The 26,567-nt window shown below is 41.3% G+C and overlaps 2 protein-coding genes across 2 annotated transcripts; both read left to right on the top strand.

The window, feature by feature from the left end:
- The first annotated feature begins 3,406 nt into the window (after nt 1-3,406).
- Nucleotides 3,407-16,545, top strand: rph3aa (rabphilin 3A homolog (mouse), a). Its single transcript, XM_055060789.1, is given in 18 exon segments — nt 3,407-3,522; nt 3,662-3,791; nt 5,421-5,474; nt 5,476-5,505; nt 6,611-6,626; nt 6,629-6,715; nt 6,718-6,750; nt 8,756-8,929; nt 9,049-9,225; nt 9,342-9,421; nt 11,926-12,000; nt 12,197-12,306; nt 12,393-12,519; nt 13,156-13,209; nt 13,717-13,868; nt 13,977-14,058; nt 14,142-14,238; nt 15,200-16,545. Coding segments are annotated over 18 exon segments (1,728 nt in total). The 3' UTR covers nt 15,334-16,545.
- Nucleotides 16,546-18,960: 2,415 nt separating this feature from the next.
- On the top strand, nt 18,961-24,700 carry pla2g3 (phospholipase A2 group III). The gene is given in 11 exon segments (XM_055060720.1): nt 18,961-19,527; nt 20,901-21,033; nt 21,154-21,263; nt 21,266-21,287; nt 22,286-22,416; nt 22,419-22,631; nt 22,732-22,824; nt 22,827-22,860; nt 23,393-23,478; nt 23,481-23,502; nt 24,269-24,700. Coding segments are annotated over 11 exon segments (1,632 nt in total). The 5' UTR covers nt 18,961-18,995; the 3' UTR covers nt 24,525-24,700.
- Nucleotides 24,701-26,567: the final 1,867 nt, after the last annotated feature.

Below are 26,567 nucleotides of genomic sequence, written 5' to 3'. Positions count from 1 at the left end.
CACAATACCACCTCATCCTAGTGCAAAAACTTTTTATCTGAAATTGGCATTTTTGCATTAAACAATAACATTTTTGTCATTTCAATTTGTGCAATTTATCATAGTGCCCACAGTTATATTGTGTGTGTGTGTGTGTGGGTGCGTGTGTGTGTGTGTGGGTGTGTGTGTCTGTGTGTGTGTTTCTGTGTATCAGTCCAAATGATGTAACTCAGAATGGAGCCACTTAACATGACATCTATCTGTGCTGATGTAAAAGAAAAAAAAGAAAGAAAAGAAAATGCTCATTCTCCCCTTGCTACAGTGGAAGATGCCTTCATGATCTATTAATTTGTCATTATAAATGTTCCAGGCTGGTAAATGCAGAGTCTTGACTCATAATGACGGCGTGTGTATGTGTGCACGTGTGTGTGTGTTTGCAGAGTTTCTCCCATTTTTCATCAGAGTATTCCCATTACCGCTTCTCCTCACCCCGAACACCTCGAGGCACACACTCACACGCAAACAGATGCGACGGCCGCCTGTCAGGTTGCCACGCTGTCCACGGCGGCGACCTTTGACATTTCTACGCTGTGGGGATGGGTAGGTTTCCAAGGGGCTGAGGAAGAGGATGTGAGAGCTGAAGGGCGCTGAGCCGTTAAGCCAGCGCTCCTCTTACTCAGCAGCCGCGGCTCCGTCTCCTGTTGAGATTCGGTGGACACGGGGTCAAGCAGCTAATCTCGGGAGTCTTTCGCAAAAAAAGGGTAACATGATGCAGGATTTAAACTCAAGCAAGCTTCCCTCAGAACGTCCCCTTAAATGTCACCAATAAGATTCTCTGTGGCCTGCAGATCTGTTTGGGCCAGAGATGAGAAGTTACTTTGTTCCTGACATCGTTCTTATGAGAAGATAATGAGTGGTGAGAATGTCTCCACAGCTGCTGCTGCTGCTGCAGCTGCTGCTGTTGACCAGGCGTTGTTAGCTTTTGCAGGGTCACTTTCCACAGCCAGCCTTAATTAGCGCACCGTTTTTCCAGCTCAAGCACACAGCAACGCGCGGTCACCAGATGCAGATTTTTAGGATTTTAGTGGCCAGCAGCGCTAATAGCTGCAGCTGTGACAGAGCTGAGTTGAGTAGAAGTAGCGGCTCTCTCCATCCTTTTTTTTCCCCTGCCCGGTCTGACAGCAGTGGTTTTTGTCATTATTATTTTTCATGAAAAAATTCCATTTTATGGAATGCATTTGTAACAGCACTCCGTATTTGTGGAAGCTTATCAGTTTTCTGCGAGATTTTGCTGGAGAAAAGTAAGGGACGCTTAATTAAAATTCAAAGGTACTTAGTCCCCTAAAAGAAATTACATTTCAATCAAATGTGTGTGTTTAGTTTAAGGCCATTAGAAGTGAATCAGGAGTGTATTTCCGGTAAACAGGAGGTTAGGAAACGAGATGGGAAGGAGGCAAGTTTTTGTAACTTTTTTTTTGCAAAAAGAATCAAAGTGTTTGTGGAACTAATTTGGAAATGTTTGCAATATTTATTTCTGATGGTAAATATGACTTTTTCATTACTCTCTGTATGGATCACGGACTGTAATCTGACATCAATTAAGGCCGAGGCGGCTGTTGATCACTAGTAAGAAGGTTTTTGACAATTTTTGAGAAAAATCTGCAATAAGTTTGCGTGAGTGCAAAAAAAGTGTGGAGATTTGTTGATTCTGTGTGAATTTCCACAAAAATTCTCAAGAAACTGGAGGGACTGATTGATATCAACAGATAGAAACTGCATTGATTTGATAGGCAGCATAATATTTTAGCACGCTTGCGTGTTTTTGTGCTCTCTAAGCTTCATTTGAATAACTTCAGAACGTTGTATCTTAGCGACGTTGCGTCCATGTCTGCTGTGTTTTGCTTGTTTCTGTTTGTCCTGTTTTCCAGTGCTGGATATAAAGTTTAAGAGAAATCTAACTGGCATGTGCAACCAAACTCTGCATGAAAGCATCCCAATGCCACTGGAAGCCACAAAATTATGGCTAACTGATCCTTTGGTGGACAAAAAAAAAAAAAACAGTTTTATGGTCTCAGTTAAAAAAAAACGACTGCAAATGATTTGAGCTGGCAGGAGAAGTGAGTTCTGCTCTGTCAGAGAGCTTAAACCTCAAAGTCAATTAATGCCGGGCATCTTCCAGCCAATTATCAACATCAGCAGCATTAGTCAGCTCATCCGACCATCACACTGTGAGAGCTGAAAGATAAACACTTCAAGATGGGGAGAGAAACACAATTCACTCAGACGTTTCCTCTGGCTCACACCTGGAACCCCGTAATTCTCTTCCCATATCGACTGTACGGTTCAGGTTCCCAGCCTGAGCGGCCGTGGCTGGTTGGAACAGTCAATAAAAACCATCAACAGGTCTGAGAAGTTTGGGCATAATTTACACACACACACACAAAAGTTCAAAGACAAAAAAAAATGAGGTAAAGCAAAACAGGAAGTAGTCGAGCCTGGAGCTGTGTAGCCGGCTTACCCTTATCGTTAACCTATGACTCACAGATTAGATTCTGCTGTTCAGTCTGAAAAGACTCAGCTAAGAAACATAACAAAAATATGATCTGTCCAACCCGGTACGGACTAGAAGCAGTGTTTCCTTCTGCATCCGGCCTAGATTACTGCAAATCCTTGTATTTCGGATTCAAGCTGCAGTTTGTGACTTTCACAAACCGACTAAATAAAAACCATGTCACTATGCTGTGGCAGTATGAGACAAATAAAATGTGAAAAAAAATCAAGGTCCTTCACCGATTCCCTGAGCTGCTACTGCTGTCTGCAAAATACACCGCTCCTGGTCCAAAACAACCAATCGAGACGAGATCATCCTCATATACTCTCCGCTTGGATTTTTTAAATTATTATTATTTTCCACCTTTTATAGTCTTCCACATTTTTTCACTTCTAAACAGATTTGTTTTTCTCTTAAATCAGATGCAGATTAAACATTTTGAGAGGCTTTGTCTGGGTCTTCCAGCAGCAGAACCTCATATTTCAAACCCTTTTCGGAGTCACTGAAAACTTTTCAATGAAAAGTGACTCCGAAACCAACAAACACAAATCTGGAGTTATTGACACGAGTCCAAATCAAGACAATATTTCCCTTCTTTCTGATTCTTTGTCTTCCCCACGACTTTTTCATCTCCGTGTGATAAATATGTGCGACGTTTTCCACTGCAGCTCAGCATCAGTGAAACTCCAACATGCTTCCAGCTGTGCTCCTGTCTGCAGATTTTAACATTTAACTCTTTGTACTGATACAATTTCAACACATTTAGCTTATTTTTTTTAAATGTTTTACCTGACAATTTTGTATCTATTTTGGTGTGTGTGTGTGTGTGTGTGTGTGTGTGTGTTTTGTGTTTCATGCCAGCAGGACCGGGTGGTGATGAGCGTGTCTGGGGGCGCCCTGGGAGGCGACCTTACAGATGAGGAGAAGGAGATCATCAACGGCGTTCTGGCCCGCGCCGCCATGATGGAGGCCCTGGAGCAGCAGCGCATCGAGTGAGACGGAGAAACGCTGCCTCTGTTGTTCTGGACTCTGTCCAGGAAGCCTCTCTGCTGTCTGTTAAACGTTGCGTGTGTAAAAACCCAGAGGCGTGCTTGTGTCACCGCGCTGATACGTTTTCGGATGTTCTCTTAGGCGTCTGTCCAGTCGCCTGGACAGCATGAAGAAGACGGCGTGTGGAGACGGACAGTCTCGCTGCCTGCTGTGTGGGACGTCCTTCGGAGCGCAGGGGGTCACAGCTGTTCTCTGTTCACAGTGCAAAAAGGTACAGTTGTTATTCTAGCGACAAATACGATGGAGAGTCTTCTGTACACAAAGGCGGATTCTCCCAGAGGAGGGATTTCTGTTTGAAATGCACGATTAACAAGAGGTTGTTTTTTTTGTTTTGTTTGTTTTTTTTTAATGCAGTTTTTGACTGCATTAAAAAAATGCAGTCAAAACTGCATTAATTTTCACAAATTTCAAAATATTTACACTAAAAGGTTGAAAAAGTGTGACACACAACTTTCTAGTAGGTTGTAGGATCTTGTTTTAAGTCAACAATTCTTTAATATTGACGAAAAAGTACTGGTTCATAATCTGTTAGTCATGTACTTTTCATCAGTATTAAAGTATTACTTAATTACAACAACATCGTCTATATTGACGTTTGAGTCAATATAAGTTTGTTTTCTTATTTCAAACTAGAAATTAGACCAAGTAAAATGCAAGGCTTTGGCTGCATACAGCAAGGATTCACAGTTCTTTCATTTTATCTTAACTTCAAGCTCAGACGGACTGTAATAAGAGCATCTCTATGAAGCAAATACTCAGGTCAGAGTCACTGACCCTAACCCTCAGGGGTCATTGTTCCTGACCAAAGTGAAGATTTGAGAAAGCTCCATATGTGTGTTTGTGTGCAGACGGGAAACATGAACCAATATATCCACAGACTCGCTTTTACTTGATTCCCAATTGAAATGATTGTATTGATTATAAAGCATTAATTTAACAGTCTAATTCACTATTTAAAAATAACATGCTGCTAAATTTGATGTTATCCGACCCGAGCACCAAGCCTTTTTGGAGTCCAAGGTGGCTTTTCATTTGGGGGCCCCAACACCAACAGGTCAACGCCAGATAATTCATCATTCCAGGGCTGCTTACCTAATGTACTGGTGTTACGGCTGCTGGTTTTAACCTTACAGGAGGAGCAAACTCACAGGAATATTTGGATTATAAAGGGTAGAGAGGTATTTAAGTGTGCTGCGTCATTTTATCTATTTGTCAGTAACATCAGGAAACAATCACTGAATTTTAAGAAAACAAGTTAGCAATCTTACATTTTCCTTACAGTGGCAGCAAACAAATACAGGAAGAGATCACCCTATTATATGTGCTCCAGCTGTACAAATAATATCAAAATTATTTTTTCATTTGTAATAGAATTTAGTTTGTATCATCCAAACTTATTAAATAAAAAACTTTATTTTTATTTTTTATTGTCACACTTGCTCAGTGCTCTTGGGGGCCCTCTGGTGGCGTGAGGGCCCTGAGCAGCAGCTCATCAGCTTCCCTACTTAATCGAATGTTCAAAGTTTTTTTCTTTTTCTCAACTCAGCAATCATTCCTCCCCTTCTACTTTCCACAACACATTCTGCAGTTCTGTGCGGTTCTGTAAAGGTTCTGAGCAGTCAGCGGTCCGAGTGCTAACTTGTTCTGATGCACACGGTGTATTCCCGGGCCCTCTGTGTGACACTTTGCCTCATGCTGCTCTCACTACTCAAGTAGGGGGTTAATGCCATATGAACTGTGAAAATGTATGTGCTTTGTGCACCTGTCATGTTGCGCTCAATCCTCTCTCTCCCTCGCCCTAAGTTGGTGTGTTCGTGTGTGTGCACTTGTCTTCCTGCAGCACATGTGCAGCAAGTGCGGGATTTGGATCAACAGCAGAACTTGTCCGACGTGGGCTCTGCCGGATCTGCAACGAGCAGCAAGAGGTGAGCTGCAGGGCCGGAGGAGAAGCCAGGAGGCTTTGGACCTCAGGGTCTGAGTCACGGCGTTATGTCACCGCTCTGCCAGCAGAAGCTCAGTTTATCCTGTGAAACGAGCCGTTTTCTCACGTTCACACCCATGCTTTAGCACACAATAGTATTTCACTGCCCACTGACCTGGAAAATTGGCTTCCATTAATAGAGTGTAGATATCAAAAATAGGGAGGAAGTAATGATATATTTAGGACTATTTAATTTCGAATATTCAGATGAGGGGAAATTAACGTGTCCTACTTTATGCTGTCTTTGTGGTATTGTTACACAATACCTTCTGGATAATGAGGGACTGTGTCTTTAAGAGCCTGAAGCTCTCTTTATCACAGACTATGTCAACATAAAACCCTGTGGTGCCATTGGTAACATGTTTTGGTGTGGCTTTTGTCACTACATTGTGTAATGTACATAGATGTTTTTTTTTTTGTTTTTTTATAGTGTAATTTTAAAAGATAAATTACACTATGCTTTTAAAATTACACTTTAGAAGAAGATAATCAAATGTAACATTTGTAGGTATATAGGGAACATATATTTGTAGGTATATAGGGAACACTTAGCTATGGATTCATATCAATCATACCCTGGATCTCAACACACGCTTGATAAAATGTCAAGGCTTTGTGATGTAAAAGGTGTTTATTTCCCCAAATTTATCATTTAAAATAAACTAAAACCCCAAACTTGTTAAAAGAAGAAGAAAAAAAACAAACAATAAAAGAGGATGTAGCAAATGTTTGAGCCTTAAAACCATCTTACTTCTCAAAGCTACTTTACGAATAATTGTCTTAAATATTCGGTTAGTACATGTAGGACTTAGATCCTCCATCAGAAGGCAAGAAGCAAAACATCGAGTTGGTGAGGAAAGAGCAAAACTCGGTAGAAGTCGCAGGATTCAGCTCGCTCCTTTTTTGTTCTTCTAGTTTATAATCTAGTCCTGACAAACTCGAACCTGTCCTGAGGCGTTTTTTGAATGGTGGACCACACATCAAAAAAATCATTTGATAAATGAATTTTAGCATGAGTCCTCGTTGGGCTTTTTGTCTTATTGTTGCAGGTTCAGAAACGTTCGGGGGCTGGTTTTATAAAGGAAGAGATCAGCAGGGCCTGCCCTCCCCCCTGCCTCTCTCCAGACCTCAGTCCAACCCAGAGGACAACACAGGGTCCGGGGTCACAGACCAAGTCATCAGACTGATGGTAACCAAAACACTAACTGTTGCACTTACTTGTCACCTACAGTTTGATTTAGAAACATGATTCTAACTACAAAGCTTGTTGACGTCGCGTCCGATATTCATTGGTCAGGTGTTGTAAGGGTTAAGGAACGTATCTCTGTCAAATAAAAAATATGCTTGAAGTATTGCGATAAACCATAATTTTGATGTTTTGAGACTATTTTCAAAGGCATGATCATGCAATTTTGCTCTCTCAAAAGACAGACTATAATTTTGCAAAGAACACACAACACTAGAACTCAAGAAATTTTACATATCCAAAATAATATAAATTTCTTAATTTTAATTGATTAATTGATTATTGGTTTGGTTGTAGCCTATCTGTGTGTGTGTGAATGACGCGCTACGTTTCCTGGGCCCACTTTCGCAACATGATAAACTCCGTTTTAACTTTTCTCTGTCAGTTTTTGACGTGACCCATTTGGGCAGTTGCCCAGGGCACCATGACAAAAGGGGGAGAGCATGAACGCCAGAAAAAAAATTACATAATTTATCTATAAATTTTGCCCTGAACAAGTTTCCTATGGCTTCAATACACTGCAGTCAATGGCAAGTTAGCACCATGTGTTAGCGCCCCCTGCTTGCAGCTTAGAACACGCTCATCAAATACACGTCTAATGTTGTCACAGACAGGATTGCTCAACTGAATAGAGTCAGTAACTTTGTCCTGGTGTGTGTTTGAAAATGTAAGCGATTAACTTCAATGTCAGAAGAAGAAGAATTAAAACATCAGACTAGAATATGCAAAATTTATATTATATTTCCAAAGGGTATTGATTTTGCAAAAACAGGAAATGTGGAACCATTCATGTTTATATTTCATACATTGTATGAGTGTAATCCTTTCTTTTAGTAGCTCAGTTCTTATGACAATGAACACAATTACAGTAGTTTCATCCCAAATACAGGCATGAAAATACAGAGAGAATATTTGAAACACACAAGCTGGTATTTCTAGCCATAGAAGGACTTTGTATTGACTTCATTTCTGCCTAACTCATAACCCAACAACAGCACTTCTTCTTATGGGGCACACACACACAACAAAACAATAAAAACAACAGAACAATACATGTTGAATGTCATAAGGTCAAATGACATTAATTCGACTCATCCACTCTGATGCCAGATGCAGTAGTGATTTCATAAAGCCAATCAGGCAGATAGGATACCATCTCCAAATATTATTTTTGTTCCATGTAGGCAGTCGGTTATATTTCATGCTGTGCCTGTAGTGCCAATGCAGGACCAGGGAAGAAAATGTTCTACATATGAGGGTATAAAAACTTTTACATGGCTTTGTACTGCTGCCTGCTTTTCCAGAACAAATATATGTCGATATTCTGCTGATGTTGAAAAAACACATTTTTGTAATTGAGGTGTTTCCATTAAATAAACCCAAAAATAAACCATTAAAATCACATGTGAATAAGCTTGTCCACGTGATAAGCCATTAAAAATCTTCGGATGTGAACAGCTACACGAGATACGTTCATGATTCGGCCAAACAAAAAAGCAAACAAAAGCAATCCATGATCACCCTGCCACTTCCTGTCGTCTTCTTTGTTGTTTTTTCCAGTAGTAACATCTGGCTGTTGATCACGTGATTAGTATCCTGCAAAAAAAGAAGAAAAAAGTTGCAGTTTTGCAAAATACATTTTGTTGATATGGCCAAATAAACCACCTCATCCTAGTGGAGAAACCAGTTTTTTTCCAAATTGCCGCGTTCCCATGAAGCAAATTTATTTTTCAACTCTGTTGTTAATTGAAACGTAGCTGCTGGTACCAATGAGCAGGTTTTCCTGAACAGGTGTGTGCATGATGCTGGATCCAGGATGCGCTGGTGACTGTTACTGTCCCCACTCCCAGCAGTCACTACTAGTCCGTCCATCGAAGCAGCAGTTTGACGTAGCTGCCGTGGCGCAGACGATTGTGGCAGCTCTGATCATCTTCCTTTGTCTCCTCAGAGCCTCAGCAGAAGCAGTCCAGTGCGTCAGAACAATGGGAGCAGACAGCAAGAACAACAACTGACAGCTGTGATGAGACTCATTCTACTCAGGCAGCTGGAACCAAGGCGGAGAGACATGTGTTGGCGTCCAAAGCGCCTCAGGAAAACACGCAGCAGACGGCACCCACCCCAGGTAAAATCACACTCCTCCCTCTAAGAATAAGCCCAACGCTGCAGGGAGACCACAGGGGGTCCAAACATTTCAGATAGCACTTTCTAAGAAAACACGGCCCAGACTCACCGTGTCTGTAGTTCCAGCAGCGGATCTGGAGAGCAAGCGGCAACCGGTCGTCTCCTCGGGTCCCACTTACAAACCTGCGACCAGGATCACTCCACCTGCTAATCCACCTCCCAGCAACGCGATGACTCAGAAACTCGCTCCAGATCACACAGAGAACGACGACAATGACTACGACTCAGACGACGCAAGTAAGACGGTTGACACTTGTCCATCTGTCATTTGTTCAAAAATTTCAACATTTTTACATTTTATTTTACTTTCAGTTGCAAATGTAAGTTGTGCGTCTGTGTCGTTATTCTTACAGCCACGCTGGGATCTCTGGAGTTCAGCCTTCTTTATGAACAGGAGCATCATGCTCTACACTGCTGCATCATTAAAGCCAAGGTGAACACAAAACCAGAACAGTGAAACAACAAGACAAAGTAAATATGCCTGAAAAGCATGGCATGACTCAAACGTTCTGTGATGTAAAAAGTACAAAAATGAGTAATTTCAGAACTTTTTCCATTTTTAATAGGACATCCTCCACATTTCAGCTGAAAATCAAACAAATCTGTTTCACTGTAGTGAATTGTAAGTCCTGTAACTTAGAAACAAAAGTTGAAAAGGTACCTTAAAGCTGGTCATCTTTTAGATTTGAGTCAAATCTCTGCTGACAGAAAACCTTTGCTATTAGAACTAATCAATTTTTCCCACTAATATTTTATGCGTTTTTCTTTTGAATGGCCTAGGTTTTCACATTAGCAGTGGTTTGTTGCTAATGTGATATATATATATATATATATATATATATATATATATATATATATATATATATATATATATATATAAAATAAAAAATTCCCTTCTCACCACCGCGGGTGGTTCTTATCCTCTGAGCTCGGGTCCTCTATCAGAGGCCTGGGAGCTTGGCTGTGCCAAGGACTGCACATTTCTGGACTGAGATGTCTGATGTTGTTCCTGGGATCTGTTGTAGCCACTGCTCCAGTTTGGGGGTTACTGCCCCGAGGGCCCCGATGACCACAGGCACCACTGTGGTCTTCACCTTCCAGGCCCTCTCCAGTTCTTCCCTGAGGCCCTGGTATTTCTCCAGTTTCTCGTGCTCCTTTTTCCTGATGTTGCAATCACTTGGTATTGCTACATCTACCACAACGGCTTTCCTCTGTTGTTTATCCACTACGACAATGTCTGGTTGGTTCGCCATTACCATTCTGTCTGTCTGGATCTGGAAGTCCCACAGGATCTTAGCTCTGGCGTTCTCCACCACCTTTGGGGGTGTTTCCCACTTTGATCTCGGGGTTTCCAGTCCATATTCTGCACAGATGTTTCTGTACACTATGCCTGCCACTTGGTTATGTCGTTCCATGTACGCTTTCCCTGCCAGTATCTTGCACCCTGCTGTGATGTGCTGGACTGTCTCAGGGGCCTCCTTGCACAACCTACACCTTGGGTCTTGTCTGGTGTGGTAGATCTGGGCCTCTATTGCTCTGGTGTTTAGGGCCTGTTCCTGGGCGGCCAGGATGAGGGCCTCTGTGCTGTCCTTGAGTCCAGCTTTTTCCAGCCGTTGGTAGATTTACTGATATCAGCCACTTGGGTTATTTGCTGGTGGTACATCCATGTAGGGGCTTGTCCTCCCATGATGGTATCTCTGGCACCTCAATCTCTGTTCCCTGTTGTCTGAGACATTCACTGAGCACATTGTCTGTTGAGGCTTTGTCCCTGATGTATTAATGGATCTTAGTTGTTTCGTCCTGGACAGTGGTTCTCACACTCACTAGTCCTCTCCTCCTTCCTTGCGGCTCGTGTACAGTATATATATACATATATATATATATATATATATATATATAGACAGAACTGTAAAATGACAGTGAAAAACTGTTAAAAAAAAAAAAAGACCAACATTTGGTTAAGCTGAGAAAACAGAAGAGAAAAGTAGAGCGAGACAAGTCAGGAGAGGACAGCAATACAATATGGAGCGTGGCTAAAGCAATAAACATGTTAAAATAGGACGAGATCAAACAGGACGAGACAAATAAAACAAGATTCAGTAAGACACAACAAGGCCAGGTGGTCCAACATGAGCAGATAAAAGAGGAAGGGAAGGAGACGTAACGAGACAGGACAACAAGAGACAAAACAAGCAGATGTAAGAGACGCGATGAAGCAACACAAGACGGGGAGGATGTAACAATATAAGAGGAGACAGGAGGCCATTAACAAAAGAAAATAGAGCCGAAGGACGGTTTGTACAGTAGGGAAAGGAGAGAGAGCACAGAAAGAGACGAGGCACAAAGAGGAAAGACAAAACAACACCAAGCTGACCTAAGACCTGGCAACTCAAGACAACAACTGAAGGAGTTGTGCCAGGACGAAAACCCTTGAAGGAAATATTAACCAGAAATGATCGTCTTCTGTCTTATGAAGACGATAAGACAGAAGAAACAAGACAGCTGAAAAAGATCAAATACGAACTGCAACAAAGAGAGAACAATGAATAAAAGCTCAAGTTCAAACAGAAAAACATCAAATCCGACAAGTTAATATGTCAAGGAAAGAATTTTAACACGAGGCAGAACGGATGGAGCACAAACGTCACAAATGGACTTCAGGAACGTCTCCTTACCAGATGTACCAGTGCAGCCCTTCTGTCTGTGTCACTCCAAGAAAATGAATTTACTTCAAAGTTTAATACGGTCAAAAAATAGAGACACAAAAAAAGTTGAACAAAAAAGAAAAAAAACAAAAACAAAGGACATTTGATTGAAAATGGAACCCAGGTGTTCCTTAAGGTTGTGACCATTCATCACAAGAATGACATATATTACAATGCTTTGATGGACCAGTTATGAAGACGTTGTCACGACAAGAATCTTTTTTACCTTTAGGGTTTGAAACCAATGGATTCTAATGGACTGGCAGATCCGTATGTAAAGCTGCATCTGCTACCCGGAGCCAGTAAGGTATTTATCAGCATATTTATTACAACAAGTTGACCAGTTAAAAGTTCAAGGGCGAAGAATGTGATTGAACTCTTTCACAAGCTAAAACATGAGATTTGCTTTTTATTCTAATATATCAGCCTTGTGGGTTTTTTCAGTCAACCTTCAGCGTTTGCTCCTTTCTCAGAAAGACTGTTCTGTTCTGTTCTGTTCCAAGTCCAACAAGCTTCGCACCAAGACGCTTAAAACCACCCTGAACCCCGTGTGGAACGAGACGCTGATTTACCACGGCATCACCGACGACGAGATGCAACGCAAAACGCTCAGGTACCGTCGATCACCTTTACCTGCGTCACTGTGAAGCCGGTTTGGAATGGCAAGGATTTGCAGAACTCGTGGTCGTCTTTCCGCAGGCTGTCGGTGAGCGACGAGGACAAGTTTGGACATAATGAATTCATTGGAGAGACACGGGTGGCACTCAAGAAGCTGAAGTTCGACCAGAAGAAGAATTTCAATGTTTGCCTGGAGAGAGTGATCCCGGTAAACAAGAACATTCACTGCTCATGTAGTGCGATCTGATATGAAGGGACATTTGACCCAATTCACTGTTAAACATCTATATCCATTCATCTAGTGAAGCTCAAACATAACTCCAAATAATAGTTGATATTTTGAATGGCCTCTGACTGATTCACCTTGTGGTCTGACAGGGAACTACCACCATATTGCCTCATCTACCATTATTTATGTCAGTAATATGTATTGTCTCGGCATATAGAGCCATTTTATAGCACAATCAAGTGACAACCATCAGTTTGTATTTGTCACTGTATGCAAATATGACTTAAAAGAAATGCGACCTTATAATTCAGCGCCTTGAAATTGGGCCTCTTGTCTTTCTGAAACTCCGCCCTCAGGAAGTCATCACAGCATGGCTCCTCTACTGACCACTTTAATGTTTTTACCAGCATTTCATTCAGAAGTACGATGAGCTCAGCAGATGCACAGTTCCACCAGGTGTTTTCTAATTGCTGCCGGCTAGTCTGAAGGAGCTGTGAGGGGGTTAGATTATACTTAACACTGCCCTTTTAAATATCCACATGGGGAGATAAGCAGGTAAAAGATGCAGGATTTTTTTCTGCTACGATGGTGACAGATGTTTTGGTTTGCTTGCAGGTGAAGAAGGCTGTTGGAGGGTCAATTCGTGGCATGGCACTTTATGAGGACGATGTAAGTTTCATTACTATTGTCACGATTTCTCCAAAGCTCGACAAGGTTAGCATAGTCCTTCTGAACTAATGTGTGATCAGGTTTATCGCTTGTGTCTTTACAAAGCTACTTTAAGACACTGTGACAGACGTTGTGTGTGTTTTCAGCTTCAGACGTCAGTTCCAGTTGTGATCCCCTGCAGAGTTGGAGTCTGTCTGACCTTTGGAAATAGATTCACTAAATCAAACTGATGCACAGCCTGCTTTCCCTATCTCTTTTCTCTACGCTGTGAAAATGAAATTAATTCAAAATTATATGAATTATATTGCATCAGTCTTAGAGAAAAATATAATGACAACCTAGAGAAGTATGCTTTGCTCCATTTAGAGGATAATTTGTCCAGATACGAGATCAGCACAAAGGATATCGAGATCAGAGAAAATGTGTTTCTTTGAAAAGCTCCTGCATTCATTAGCCGAGTGTGTATTGTGTGTGTGTGTGTCTGTGTGTGTGTGTGTGTGTACACAGCTGAAGGAAGGCGAGGACTCGGAGGAGAGGGGCCGCATCCTGATATCGCTGATGTACAACAGTCAGCAGAGCTGTCTGGTAGTGGGCGTGGTCCGCTGCGCTCACCTCGCCGCCATGGACTCCAACGGCTACTCAGACCCTTTCGTCAAAATGTGCATCCTACTTTCATCCGCCTTTATTTCATTAGCTCTTTCTTTTCTTTTTTTTTCTTGTCGATGACTGAATCGCGTCCAGAACTTTCTGCTTCTTTGTTGCCGTAGATGTCTGAAGCCAGACATGGGGAAGAAAGCCAAGAACAAGACTCAGATCAAAAAGAAGACCCTTAACCCGGAGTTCAACGAGGTTAGTTCCTTCTTCTGAACCGTGCCCTCCGACTCCACCCGCAGGTTATGTAACAGAGCCCGCGTTTCTTCACTGGGTTTCAGGAGTTCAGTTACGAAATTAAACATGCTGAGCTCGCCAAGAAAACTCTGGACGTTTCGGTCTGGGACTACGACATGGGGAAATCCAACGATTTCATCGGTAAGTCCACGGACAGATTTCTTCATGAGTTCAGGGGTTGTTGGGTTGTTTATCTGTGGTGGTGTCGAAATTTGAAAAGATGTGACAACGAGCCAGGCTTGTCTGGCTCATTTGATTGAATTCATCAGACATGATGTGCAGTCACACAGCATTCATCCTGCAGATGCACCGATCCACTTGTTTCACCTCTGATACCAATACAGATATTTGAGGTTGCTGAATTCAATGAAAATGTTCTTTTTCTTTTCTTCTTTTTAAAGACACACATGAATGAACTGAAATGCAGATTTATTTCATGACTCTGCACCAGTGCAGCATTTTGTGAGGAAAATGGTCTAAAGTAGTCAAACCCCACCTTCATTCCTACTGTGGTGGACTGCATCAAAAGCAGCATTGAGGTCTAATGGCACAAGCATAGACTCATGTTCGCCATCTGATCTGAGGTTGAGGTTGTGACTTTGCCTCTGAGAGGAGAAATCTGTACCAGTCTGTTATCGTTATCTATGTCAGGCTATGACAATATCATTAACGGTCAGAAAACACAAAAGGTTTTTAAGCTTGTTTGCAAAGACATGCAGAAGCATTAAACCACCAGAGCGAGGAAATAAACTCATTTAGATGAGAAAACCTTCTCGCTGATGCAAACTTCTTAAAGCAAGAGAACGTTCTGTTTTAACGAGATTAAAAACCTCGCTCTAACTAGATTTATTAAAACCAATATATCTCATTTTGCATCTTGTTTTAAGAAGAAACCTGCAGCTGAATTTATTTACTAGTGCTGGAAGTTAAACGCCCCCATAAAAACACTGAATCCTCCAAAAGACAAGCAATTGCAATGGATAAAAATAATGAAATGATAAATATGACATTAAAACAAACAAACATTTGTTGTACGATGTCAATGGAAGCCTTTCTGTATGAATGACCACATTACTCTTGATCTCATGTGTCTGGTTTTCAGGGGGATGTCAGCTCGGCATCCAGGCTAAAGGCGAGAGTTTGAAACACTGGTACGAATGCCTCAAGAACAAAGACAAGAAGATCGAGCACTGGCATGTCCTGCTGAATGACAACACCGTCCAGTTTGAGGATTAATTCACGCTGTGATGATTCAGTTATCTGCTTCTTTATTCCATCTCTGCTAAATGTTTTCCAGTTTCTAAAGTTGGTACTGATTCCTCCGTGTGTTTGTATGGAGCTTTCCCCAGAAGTCCAATGTGAATTTTAAATTTCTGGTGACAAACATGGATGTCGATCTAAAGTAACCCGCCCCCCGTCCCTCACCTACCCACCCTAAACTAATCCAGGAAGCTTATCGTATCGCACCTTGTAAAACATGATAAAGTTGCCTCTGAACTGAGCCTTTATCATAATTCCCGGGGCAGATAAAGTCTTTGTTATCGCTGCTATCAGGTGAGGATGTTGTATTGAAGAGTGCACAGATGCTCAGACTCAACAGAGGGAATTCCCGGTCGTCTTTCTGACCTCATGTCGTTCCGGTGACCACGTCATTGCTGGGTGAAGAGGTCGGCTTCCCTGATGTGTCTAATCACAGCTCATTGGTTAATGTGTGTTGTTATTCTGGTGTGTGCGTCGTCCAAAACAAAGCAAGCAAAAATATATATATATATTTTATTCGTACCAACCGACTATGCGCTTTGCATATGTTCAATTATGAATTTGAGACTGAATCAACAAAGCCCAGTTATGAACTTTCTGAGGTGTATGCACACACAGAGGCAAGCTGCCAGTAACTTGTCATTTTATTAGTGATGTAAACTAACCTGAATATTTACAAGCCTTTTCTTGATAGACTGAAATAACTCACCTACTGTCTGTCAACCACTTTGAGAAGCTTTTTTCATTTGTTCTCCTCTTCCATTTTTCTTTTTTGTTTCCTGCCCTCAAGAGATTTCCTTTATGCTTCTCCATCTTTAGCCAGCTGCCTTCTTCTTATTCTTATTGCCGGTCAGACAACGTAGCAAGACAACACAATTCAAATGTAAAATAAAAATAAAAAAAAAGTTGCGGCTCAGAACGTTCTCGACCTGGAATAATTTTCCGCCGTCGTTTTGGCGCATATGGCGTGAAATGTATGACGTCATATCAGAGCCATTGTAGACAGAGTAAAGGGGAAGAACACAATCCCGTCAAAATAAAAGTGAGAAATTGTCGAATTAATCTCAGAAATTTGGCATAAAATTTCTGAGTTTGAAAAGTTGGAAATTGAACTGAAATTTTATTTTTTTTTTTCGGCTTAATCGGAGAAATTTGCTTGAATAAAACAAGATAATTTCTGATTTTGAGAAGTCAAAAGTTGCTAAAAAAAAACATTTTAAAATTAAACAAAAAAAAAAACATGCACATTTCTGAGTTAATTTTAATTTTTTTGAGCTTTTTTTTATGGTAATCAACTTTTTTTTTCTATCTACAATGGCTTTAATACACCATTGGCAGAAAGGCTTTCGGCTCCACGCAGCTAAGACCTGTGCATGTGTGACTTTCTGCTGGAGAAATTCAAAAGGCAAAATTAACGCTTCTGCATGGACCTTCTCCATGAAATGATCATAAAACTAAATAAGACCAAGCAGCGGTTCAATAAAACACAATGAAAAGATTCTGTTCTGAACTAACTCTATATTTCAGTCAGGTGAAATACTTGGCAGCAGCTTATTCTCCCTGTATTGCTGTGATGCATGTATGAACCCATGTTGTTGCATACATGTGGCTAACTAATAAAGACATGATGGCACTTGAAGTTTTTTTTTGTTTTTCCTTCTTTCTGTGACATGGCATAAACTTTGTCTGAATCAGGCGAGGTCTAATCCAATCAGCTGATGCAGACACGCAGATGAGAATCAAGTGGATTTTGACCTTTCTTGATAATGCACTTTCCCTCCAAGTGGGTGAAAGGTCACAGGCCTGATTGACTCCCTCTGACCTTGAATGCAGTCAAATAAATTCAGGTATTGATCCTGCAGAAACGTCCGATAACTCCAGGCTAACTTGTTAATGAGTGTAATTAAATGAAACTAAAGTTCAGCACGTCAGTCGAGCAGAACAAAAGTATACGCAAAATCAAAAGTGAACGAGACACGAAGAATAAATGATGATTGTGAAAAGCTGATGTTTAGAACCAAGATGGTCTATAAAAACAAGACATAAATGCAAATTGAAAAAAAGGTGTCTGGAGACAAGTTCTGGAAAATGATCCCAAAAAGGAGGTCGCACGTGAATTAAATACATTGGTATCGTAAAGCTGCGAATGGATTAAAAAATGTGAAATAACATTTAGACATAAAAAGTACATTTTAATTTCAATAAAGCAGGAAACCTTTTTTTTAAAAAAAATCAGATTGAGCTAAAACTGCAAATATGTCAGCCAAAAGAACCCTGAAACAACTGCACAATGATTGGATGATGTCGTTCCTACAGCTGCTTTGTTATTGGACGATTGGGTGCATTGGCGAGATTGTGATTGTCCTCCACACACCTGAATCAAATGAACGGTTGTCACCAGACAATGACTGCTGAGGAGAGAATCTGACGTTCTGGTCCACACGCAATACCAGTTGGTGGCGGTAATGCTCCATTTTCGTTGCTTGCCAACTGCCAATAAACATCAAAAAAGAAGAAGACAACTATTTCAGAAATTAAATTCTGATTTGAAACTAAATAAATAACTAAAAATGGTGAGGACAGGATGGTCATGAACGTATGAGGAAATAAATCAAAACAGGTCTAAATATGCCACTCATTGATAGAGAAGTAATGAAGACATTTTCAAAATGAATAAACATTTGATCAGAATCCACATTTCCACAAAAAAAACAAAAACAAAAAAACAACACATACAAAAATAGTCATTTCCCGTTGCTTTTCTAGGAGGTCTAGTCATTTAAAAACACTTTTCTGGCACAAAAAGTGCAAAAGAGTTGAGCTGCAATCCAAGCATTAGGAAACTTGAGGTCTCACCTGCTGTCACCTTCCTAAGATGATGGCCTGAGTCTTTTTTTGCCAAAAGATTTTCTTGCTTGTTTTAAAAAATTACCACCTTTTGTTGACAAAGGATGAGTTAGGGGGGAAAAAAAACAAACAAACAAACAAACAAAAAAACTCATGGCCAAAAATGACTTGGGTCATTATTATAGGAAGGTGAAAATATAAAAACTCAAAACATGTCTTTTTGCATGCGTGTGTGTGTGTGTGTGTGTGTGTGTGTGTTGTGGTTCAGCCAAACAAAACAGCCTTCATTGGTTGCCTAACAATAGAGGTGCGTCTGTTCTGGACTTTCACAACGCATCTGACATGTTCAGCTTCATTCATCACAGCAGAGAAGACAAGTCCAGAAATGTCTGTGGAAATCAATAGTTGAGTTTATCACACCTCCATTCAGCATGTTGGGGGTGTGTGTCTGAGCAGCACTGAGGCATTAGTCAGATTTACAGTTAAAAACATGTAATGTGTGTGTGTGTGTGTGACTCACTAATGATATTGTGGCTGTAAATGTGGGGCAGAGAGATAGGAGTTGTTTGGCTACGCTGCCTGGTCACGTGTCTGATCTGGATGTTAATCCACCGGAAAACCTTCCTCTCCTCCTCCTCCTCCTGTTCTTCTTCGCCTTCATATTTAAAACCGACCTGGACTCTACCAATGAATAAAAACCCTCCCAGAGGAAGAAGTTAGCACTTTGCTGCAGAGTTCAAGTGGAGCAGTCTCTCTCTCTCATCCGGCCGCAGCTCCATCGATGCGCCAAGATGACGCACATCTCCGCTCTCTTGGCTCTCACTGTGACATCAGCCCTCCTGGTCTGCACGGCCGCGCAAGCCTCCATCCACTGCAGCTGGAGCAAAGTTTCTTCCGACGGCCGACTGCACGTCAGCTTCCTGCGGGGGGATCCGCGCGGCAGCGCCGCGGCGCCGCGCCTGTACCATGGCGTCTGGTCCGGGCAGCGCGCCCTGCTCGGCTGCACCTGGAGCGATGACGCAGCGCTGACCCAGAGCTACCTGTCTGAGTGCCGGGGCCGCGCGTGGGGATTCGACGACCGCGCGGGGGAAGCGTTGGGTCTGGAGTCCTTGTTTGACGCGGGTCGGTGCGTCTCTCTGGCCTCTGCGAGCCTCGCTAATCTCCCGGAGCGCACAGCGGGGAGACACGTGAGGAGCCTCGGGGGTCAAGGCGAAGATGAAAGGTCAGGGGTTAGGATACATGCGCGTGTGAAGCGCGGCTTTATCGTCCCCGGGACTCTGTGGTGCGGCTCTGGCAACAAAGCGCCGTCATACGCAGATTTGGGTAAGTGATGCTGTGTTTGAACTGACCATCATCCAACAGACAGAAATAAGATTGCACTGGTTACCTAATCACATTATTCACATTTTAACAACGAACAGTCTCTGTTATGTTTTGAGATGTGGGCTTTTATCTTATCGTTTATCAGTTATCGTGACACATTTCTTATTAGTTTTCATGATAAAAGGGTTAGGGTTAGTTTTAATATTTTCTCCACTATCATAGCATGTCAGTACATTTGGACATATTTCTAAATGCAGTCACTGTGTGTAGTTTGGTGATACAAATCATACTTTTTATGTGATTGGTGTTTTAAGCCTATTACAAATTGCTGTGATTGATGCGCCATAGTCACTTAAAAAAAGAAGAAGCAACAAACAGTTTTCACTTTTATCGCTCTCATCCCGATACTACCGCAAAAATATCGCGATAAAACTTCAAGTTATGTCACAAAGTTTTATCGGTTGTGCGTCTTTTATCGTTGGCCTTTTGAGAAATGCCTTATGATTTATTATACTCTCACTGGCCACTTTATCAGGTATAACTGATTTATTGCTTTTTAAAAAAAATCAAAAGTAGCTAATCAGCCCGTAAAATGATAGTGTATATTTATACAGGCAACTATATCTGGGCCTCTAGATCAAAAACGACCTGCTGACGTCCAATGGCACATCAGAGGTGTTAATTTATTGAGAATTTTCTCTAGTCCACACAGAATCAAGATTATAAGTCAGGTTTATAGCACATTTCAACGACATGATGGTTCAAAGTTTTTATGTGATAAAAACATCACGCAGATACAAGAAATTATGAAACAGCCAATAAGCATTACAATTTGTTTATTGTTTTATGGTTTAGTGAAAGATTGTTTTATGACTTTATAGGAAGATATTTATCTAATTAAGATAAATATCTTAATGACGCCACATAGTTTCAATAGAGTAAATCCTGAGCCTATTTAATCTATTTCATCTATGACAAAAAAAAGAACACTTCTCAAAATTGATCTTGTTGAATAATATTAATAACCATTTAGCTGCTGATTGGTGTTGAAAAATGTAAAATTTGATAGTTTCTCAAAATGTTTGGAATACAGCATGATGCCTCCACCACCGTGCTTAACAGCCAGTAAAGTATTCTTAGGTTTTGAAAGCTTTGACTAGACTTCGCCTACTAACGTTTGTTGTCTCACCTGCCCATAATATTCTTATATTCATATTTGTTTTTCTCCGTGTAGGTTTCCAAGGCAAAATGTGCAAAATAATTTAGTGAAAAAAGAAGATTTTGTTCATTGTGCATCAATAAAAGGTGCTTTATGAAAACTTGTTGCCACTTCTCCTGAGCAAAACTCCCTTTTCCACACTCTCCTCCTGCAGGTGTTTTTTCAGACACAGACAGCTGCTGCAGGGAGCATGACCAGTGCAAACACACCATCCTGTCCTTCCAGTCCGACTTTGGTGTCTTCAACAGCAACATCTTCACCATGTCCCACTGCGACTGCGACAACAAGTAACTCGCCGCCTCCCAAACAAAGCCTGCTCCATCCCCAGCAGTTAAAATCGCCACTATCTGTGGTTTTGCTCACGGTTCCCCCTCTGCCCCTCAACCCCCATGCTCTCTGCGCTCCAGGTTTCGCAGCTGCTTGATGGAGGCGAACGACAGCATAGCTGACGTGGTGGGCTACACCTTCTTCAACCTGCTCAAGATGCACTGCTTTACCTTTTCTCACCGGCTCCAGTGCGCGAGAGGAACTGGTTCGGCATGTGAGTCTTGCTTTGATTCCAAACGTCGGGCAAAAAGCAGCTATACTTTGAGAGCATTGATCTCAGTTTCTAGAAAGAAACGTTTCAAAAGCAGTTCAAGGAACTGGCTGCAACTTTTGGACAGACAAACAAAGTTATCCAATGAGCAAATAATAACTTAGTTTGTGCGTGCGTGCGTGCGTGCGTGTGTGTGTGTGTTTGTGTGTAAAGAATCAATTTTGCATGTACTTAGACAATGACAGTACTTTGAAAGAAAGCATAAGGAAGTTAATGCCTTTGCTAAAATCTGGGATTGTGTTGGACCGCTAATATTCACAAAGATTAGCAACTAGAGCCACCCCAAAATTTAACAGTACTTAGGACTCCTTCTAAAAAGTCTTGTATGTTCATATTTTAATAGCTCAAGCAGCAAAATGTACCATAATACGCAATAACATACAGTGGAAACCATTTCAGCACTTAATACCGATTGGCACAAAAAAAAAAATGGATGGCACTCCTGAATTAGCAGTTTTTGCAAACATAGCGTCAAATCGCGTTGTGCCTACGTATCCCAGCTTCCGAGCTGCATTTTCTCTCGACTGTTTCAGGCATGCCACAAGTAAAAATATAAACAATAAATAATGCAAGTAGGTGAATTTTCTGCAAATTTCCCTGAAATTTCAGCAAATTTTGATAATTTTCGCAAACACTGGACCACAAATAGGCGGGTCTCCACATTATCCCCCCCGCAGCAGGATGCTACCACCTCCTTCTTGACAGTAGATGTACATCGTCAACAGGGAAGGCTTTCAGTCTCAGTTGACATAGAGCCTTCATCTTCATCTTGTCAAAGCTTATCTAGCCTTGGAGGGAACTCAAAGTGTTCTTTGTTGACAGTAAACAATATGAATGTGAACTTGAAGAACAAGGGAACAGTGTCAGTATTGGTCATCTTAAATGTTCCTGCGTAGAATATTTTCCCTCTCGTCATTTCTCCCTTTGCTCTGACCTCACAGGTGTAAAAAGACTCAGATGGCGCTGTACGCCGACGTCCACTCGCCCGCGCTGTACGAGTCCAGTGAGTCCAAAGAGGGCTGCATCAACGGCTCCTGCTCCGACGTCAACTCCACCGCACCCGCACGACTCCACAAACAAACGCGTCACGTCCACACCTGCTGTCCTCCACCGCTGCCACGGAAACGCTGTCCTCAGCCTCAGTCACTCCCTCCGTTACCGGAGCGACCGATGCTTCGAACTCCACAGACGCAGAGGCGTCAGCATTGACCGTGAGGAGAGATGACCCGGGGAACGTTTTACCCTTCACGCCGCTCACTGCGGTTCGGCAGCACAACGCAGTTACAGGTACTTCAACCTGACGGCGCCTGGCGCAGTTGGTTTGGTTTTACACTCTGTTGCTGAAACTGAACTGAAATCCCCCCTGATGTTTGCATCCCCTCCACAGAGGAAGACAGGTCTTGCCTTCTGTACAAAGAACTTGATGAGTGTAAGAACAAGATCCTTCCGCAGCAGAGGAAATATGGCCTCCTCAACACAGAGCAGGAACGCTTTATCACTGCAACTGCACCGCCAGGTAAGTCCAGTCATGTTTTCACACTAACGTCTGTGTGTCATATTTGGTCAACGCAACCCCTGATTCAGACTGATGGGCGGTCCAGGTAATTGGTCCGTTCATTGGCCAGTGAGCAGCGTTTCGGTTCTGCCTTCTAACACATATGTAGTCTGCTCTTAAATGACACAAACTGTGTGGTCTCAGTATGTATTGATAATAAAGAAGCAACTCATACATCATCTCTAAAATACCGAACACTAGTTTTTGCAAAGCAACCTCAGACCCAATGATAACAAAACACTCCTCTTTCTGTTTGCGTGTGTGGGTGTGTGTGGCTGCTTACACAAATCAGACGTGGGGAGACATTTCATAACACAAAACTGGACCAGGCCCAGTGTAAACATTGACCTGCTTATGTAAGACGGTGGCTCTTTGACAGGCCTTTACGTCTCTGGACGTTACCGTAGCGCCACAGTGACACACAGCTGAACAGACTATTTAATTAATTTATTTTTCTGAAACGTATTTGACGTTTCTCTGCACGTCCTTGCAGACTGTTCCACACTCTGACTCAACAGAGACGACTGAGCAACGTGGAGACTCTTCTGATTGGACATGTGTCTCAGTCCTGCTTCCTGCCCAGGACTGCACGTCAAGCAGCAAGTCAGTATTTACACACACATACAGCGTTGTCATGGACATAATATTGCATAATCATTCTGTGGGACAAACTCTTTAATTAACCCACTGTAAAAAGTTTGTCCAAGTACTTTTAATAAACCATCACAGCAGAACAAAGTTATACAAAAAGAGAAAACATTTTGAAAAAATGTTAGTCTTTGATTGGCTGAAAAGTCTGTAACAGATTTTCATCTTCTTCTATCGTGGCAAGAAGCTGACGATTTATAAAATAAATAGCAGGGCTCTGTCAAGTATCTCTAAATTCACAAAAATTAATTATGAACATTAGCGTGGCGTAACGCATAAATGGAATTCAGAGCTAAAGATGTTTGATCGATGTGACCCCAGTGGGTCTGCCGCACCAAATAAAAGCGACCAGATCAAATCAGCATTTTTCACATCCGAAGAATAAAGTGCTGTTAATCGACAGACGTTAGTCAAATCTTGAGAAACGACCAGCAAAGGCCGACAGATGTAATTGACGTCTCCACATTTACAAAGATTCGTTGCCACATCAGTGTGCTCCATTCGTTTCATTTCATTTAGATTTATTTAATTCGTTCACAGTTTAAAATGACCATGCGGCATGTTGACGTGAACTAAAGTTCTGAACGGAAAGCAGTAAAAAAAAAAAAACTCATATAATTTATTCCTTATTTCTTATATATTCTACATTAATATAATCTAAGCTAATATATGTAAAATTACAGAGATGGAGATTAAAACGTTTTCATTTACGGCTTTGCAGCTGCACTGCGACGTTGGTGACAGCAGCACTTCCTCGGCTGGACCCAGCTGGTGTTGAAAGGGCGGAGCGGCGCCACCTACAGGCAGAGAGGCGGAAGGGCAGGAGGCCGGGCGGGACGAAAGCAAAGAGGAAAGACCGAGCCGTGAGACTTTACAAGCTGTGTGTGAGAATGACTCGACCCAGACAATCCGGGAGGAACAAAAAACAAGTCCAAAGCACAGAACCGCCTAATGTCACAGGAACAGAGGTCAACTGAACGGCCAGTAGCAGGGAGGACAAAAGACATTGTGGAATAAGTGATTAAACATGGTTTTATAGGACTTTATTCAAACAAAGAAACATATTTCAATTATTTTACGTTTTTCCCCTCAATGAAAGATTTTTTTTTTAAAGAACGTTTAAAAAAAACTTTAATAATTCAGCAAAAGTAAGTCTTAGTTGTTTATACAAATAAACCTTGAGCCAATCACTGTTATTCTTATTTCAGCTCTCTTCAATAAAGTTACTATATATTAAGCTTTTAGGTTGAAAAATTAAAAAAAAAAAATTGAACATGGAAAACTTACAGACATTATTTCCAAGGCAACCTTGTTGAATAATAATCAGCGTTAAAGCGGTTAGTCCTTCTGGAAATGAATGCAATGTTGCCTCATGGCCAGGAGAGGGCGGTGGTTTCCATACTTTGAAACTACAATCTTTAATCGGCTCTTAGGCCGACAACAGAACAAGTCGTTTTTCTTTTATTCTCTCCATACAGCAAACATTTCCCCCAGCAATGTATTTTAGTAAGAAAAAGTGAATAAAGAAATAAAATAAGAAATTGGAATACAAAGACTTTTACAATAAAGATTAATGTTTTTTCTCAACATTTCTGAGATAATAACTGGCAGATATTTATTTCACAATGTCTTATGTTTTATTCAGAACTGAAAACTTCTTTGGGACCCTGTTGACTATTGCACTATTATATATTTATTTGATCAACCTCTGAGTCGCTGAGGAGCTTAAGCCAAACTCCTTCTGGAATCTGGGAAATGCATTTCTTCTTTAGTGGAACGTTGCAGAACTTACTTCCGAGACGAAAGTTGAGCCTGAGGATGGTTCACGTTTCTGCTACTGCACTTCATATAATGTATTGATCTGCTCCAGATCTGGTGCCTGTTTCTCTCCCCAGCTGGTTCGAAAATGTGAAAAATGACGGCTTCAAAAATGTTCAGCTCTTGCCACCTGTTGGTGATGTGGAAACCCCCCCCCCCCCACCCCCAAAAAACGTGACAGTCATAAATCCTTTCAAATTTTTCAGATGATGTGACATTTATTACGTGGAGTTCAACTGAAAAACAAACAAACATGTCGGAGAGAAGGAAAGAAAATCAAACCTATTGATTATGAGGGCAATTTTAGCTCCGGACTTTGACTAGGTCATACCAGAACTTTAATATTATGCTAATAAAGGCTTTATTTTTCTTGAGCTTCAAACACCTTGATTGTACTTAAAGTACTGTAACCCCAGAGCATGACCCTGCCACCAAATTAATAACTTTTCTCCAAAATGTTGCACAGGATAAGTGTCACATGATATGTGGGGGAGGGGAGAATTGTCATGTTTTTAGTTTTACATAAAAAAAAAAAACATCTGATGTGAACATGTTTGTTAGCTGCTGTCTGTCTGTAGCCCAGCTCCTATTGGGGCACGTTGAAGTTGTATTTATACAGAATTCTTGTGATAACCTTTGTAAATGTGTAAATGTTGGTTGGCGTTGCAATGAGCTGGAAATCATTTGTAAATACTTGTACATAAGAAGCACTGATAAAAATTTAGATTTATGAACATAAACTTTTTCTCATTGTGATTTTTTTGGTTCATCAGAGAAGGAAATTTGTAGCTGATGATAAAAAAATAAAAATAAAAAAAAAGAGAGAAAATGCTTGGAAAAAAGGTTGTAGACTTTCACTTCCATAGAAATTAGGACCAGAAATATAACAGGAATGGCTTGAATAATCAGGAGAAAAGTTGTTCAATGCATAAACAGCAGCAGTTTTCTCCAGGTCGCCGCCCCGTGACAGACTGGCGCCCTGGGTGGACTCCCCATGTTAAATAAACTATTTTTTTTCCTCAAACATTTTCCCAGATAGTTTAAACTGGAAGATTATAAAAATCTAATTTCCCAGCAGGCATGTTAAAAACAAGCTGGATATTTTAGAGATTTTTTTTAATATATAAAAAAGACAGTTTCCTGTTATGTTTGGTTATAATTTTCCTCGTGCCTAATAAGAACCAAGTCCACGCGGTGCTCGT

The sequence above is a fragment of the Poeciliopsis prolifica genome, unplaced genomic scaffold (genome assembly GCF_027474105.1).
Source record: "Poeciliopsis prolifica strain line A6 unplaced genomic scaffold, Auburn_PproV2 SCAFFOLD061, whole genome shotgun sequence".
Classification (NCBI taxonomy): Eukaryota; Metazoa; Chordata; class Actinopteri; order Cyprinodontiformes; family Poeciliidae; genus Poeciliopsis; species Poeciliopsis prolifica.
Note: the sequence above shows the minus strand (reverse complement) of the source record. Positions and strands in the feature narration are given on the sequence as shown.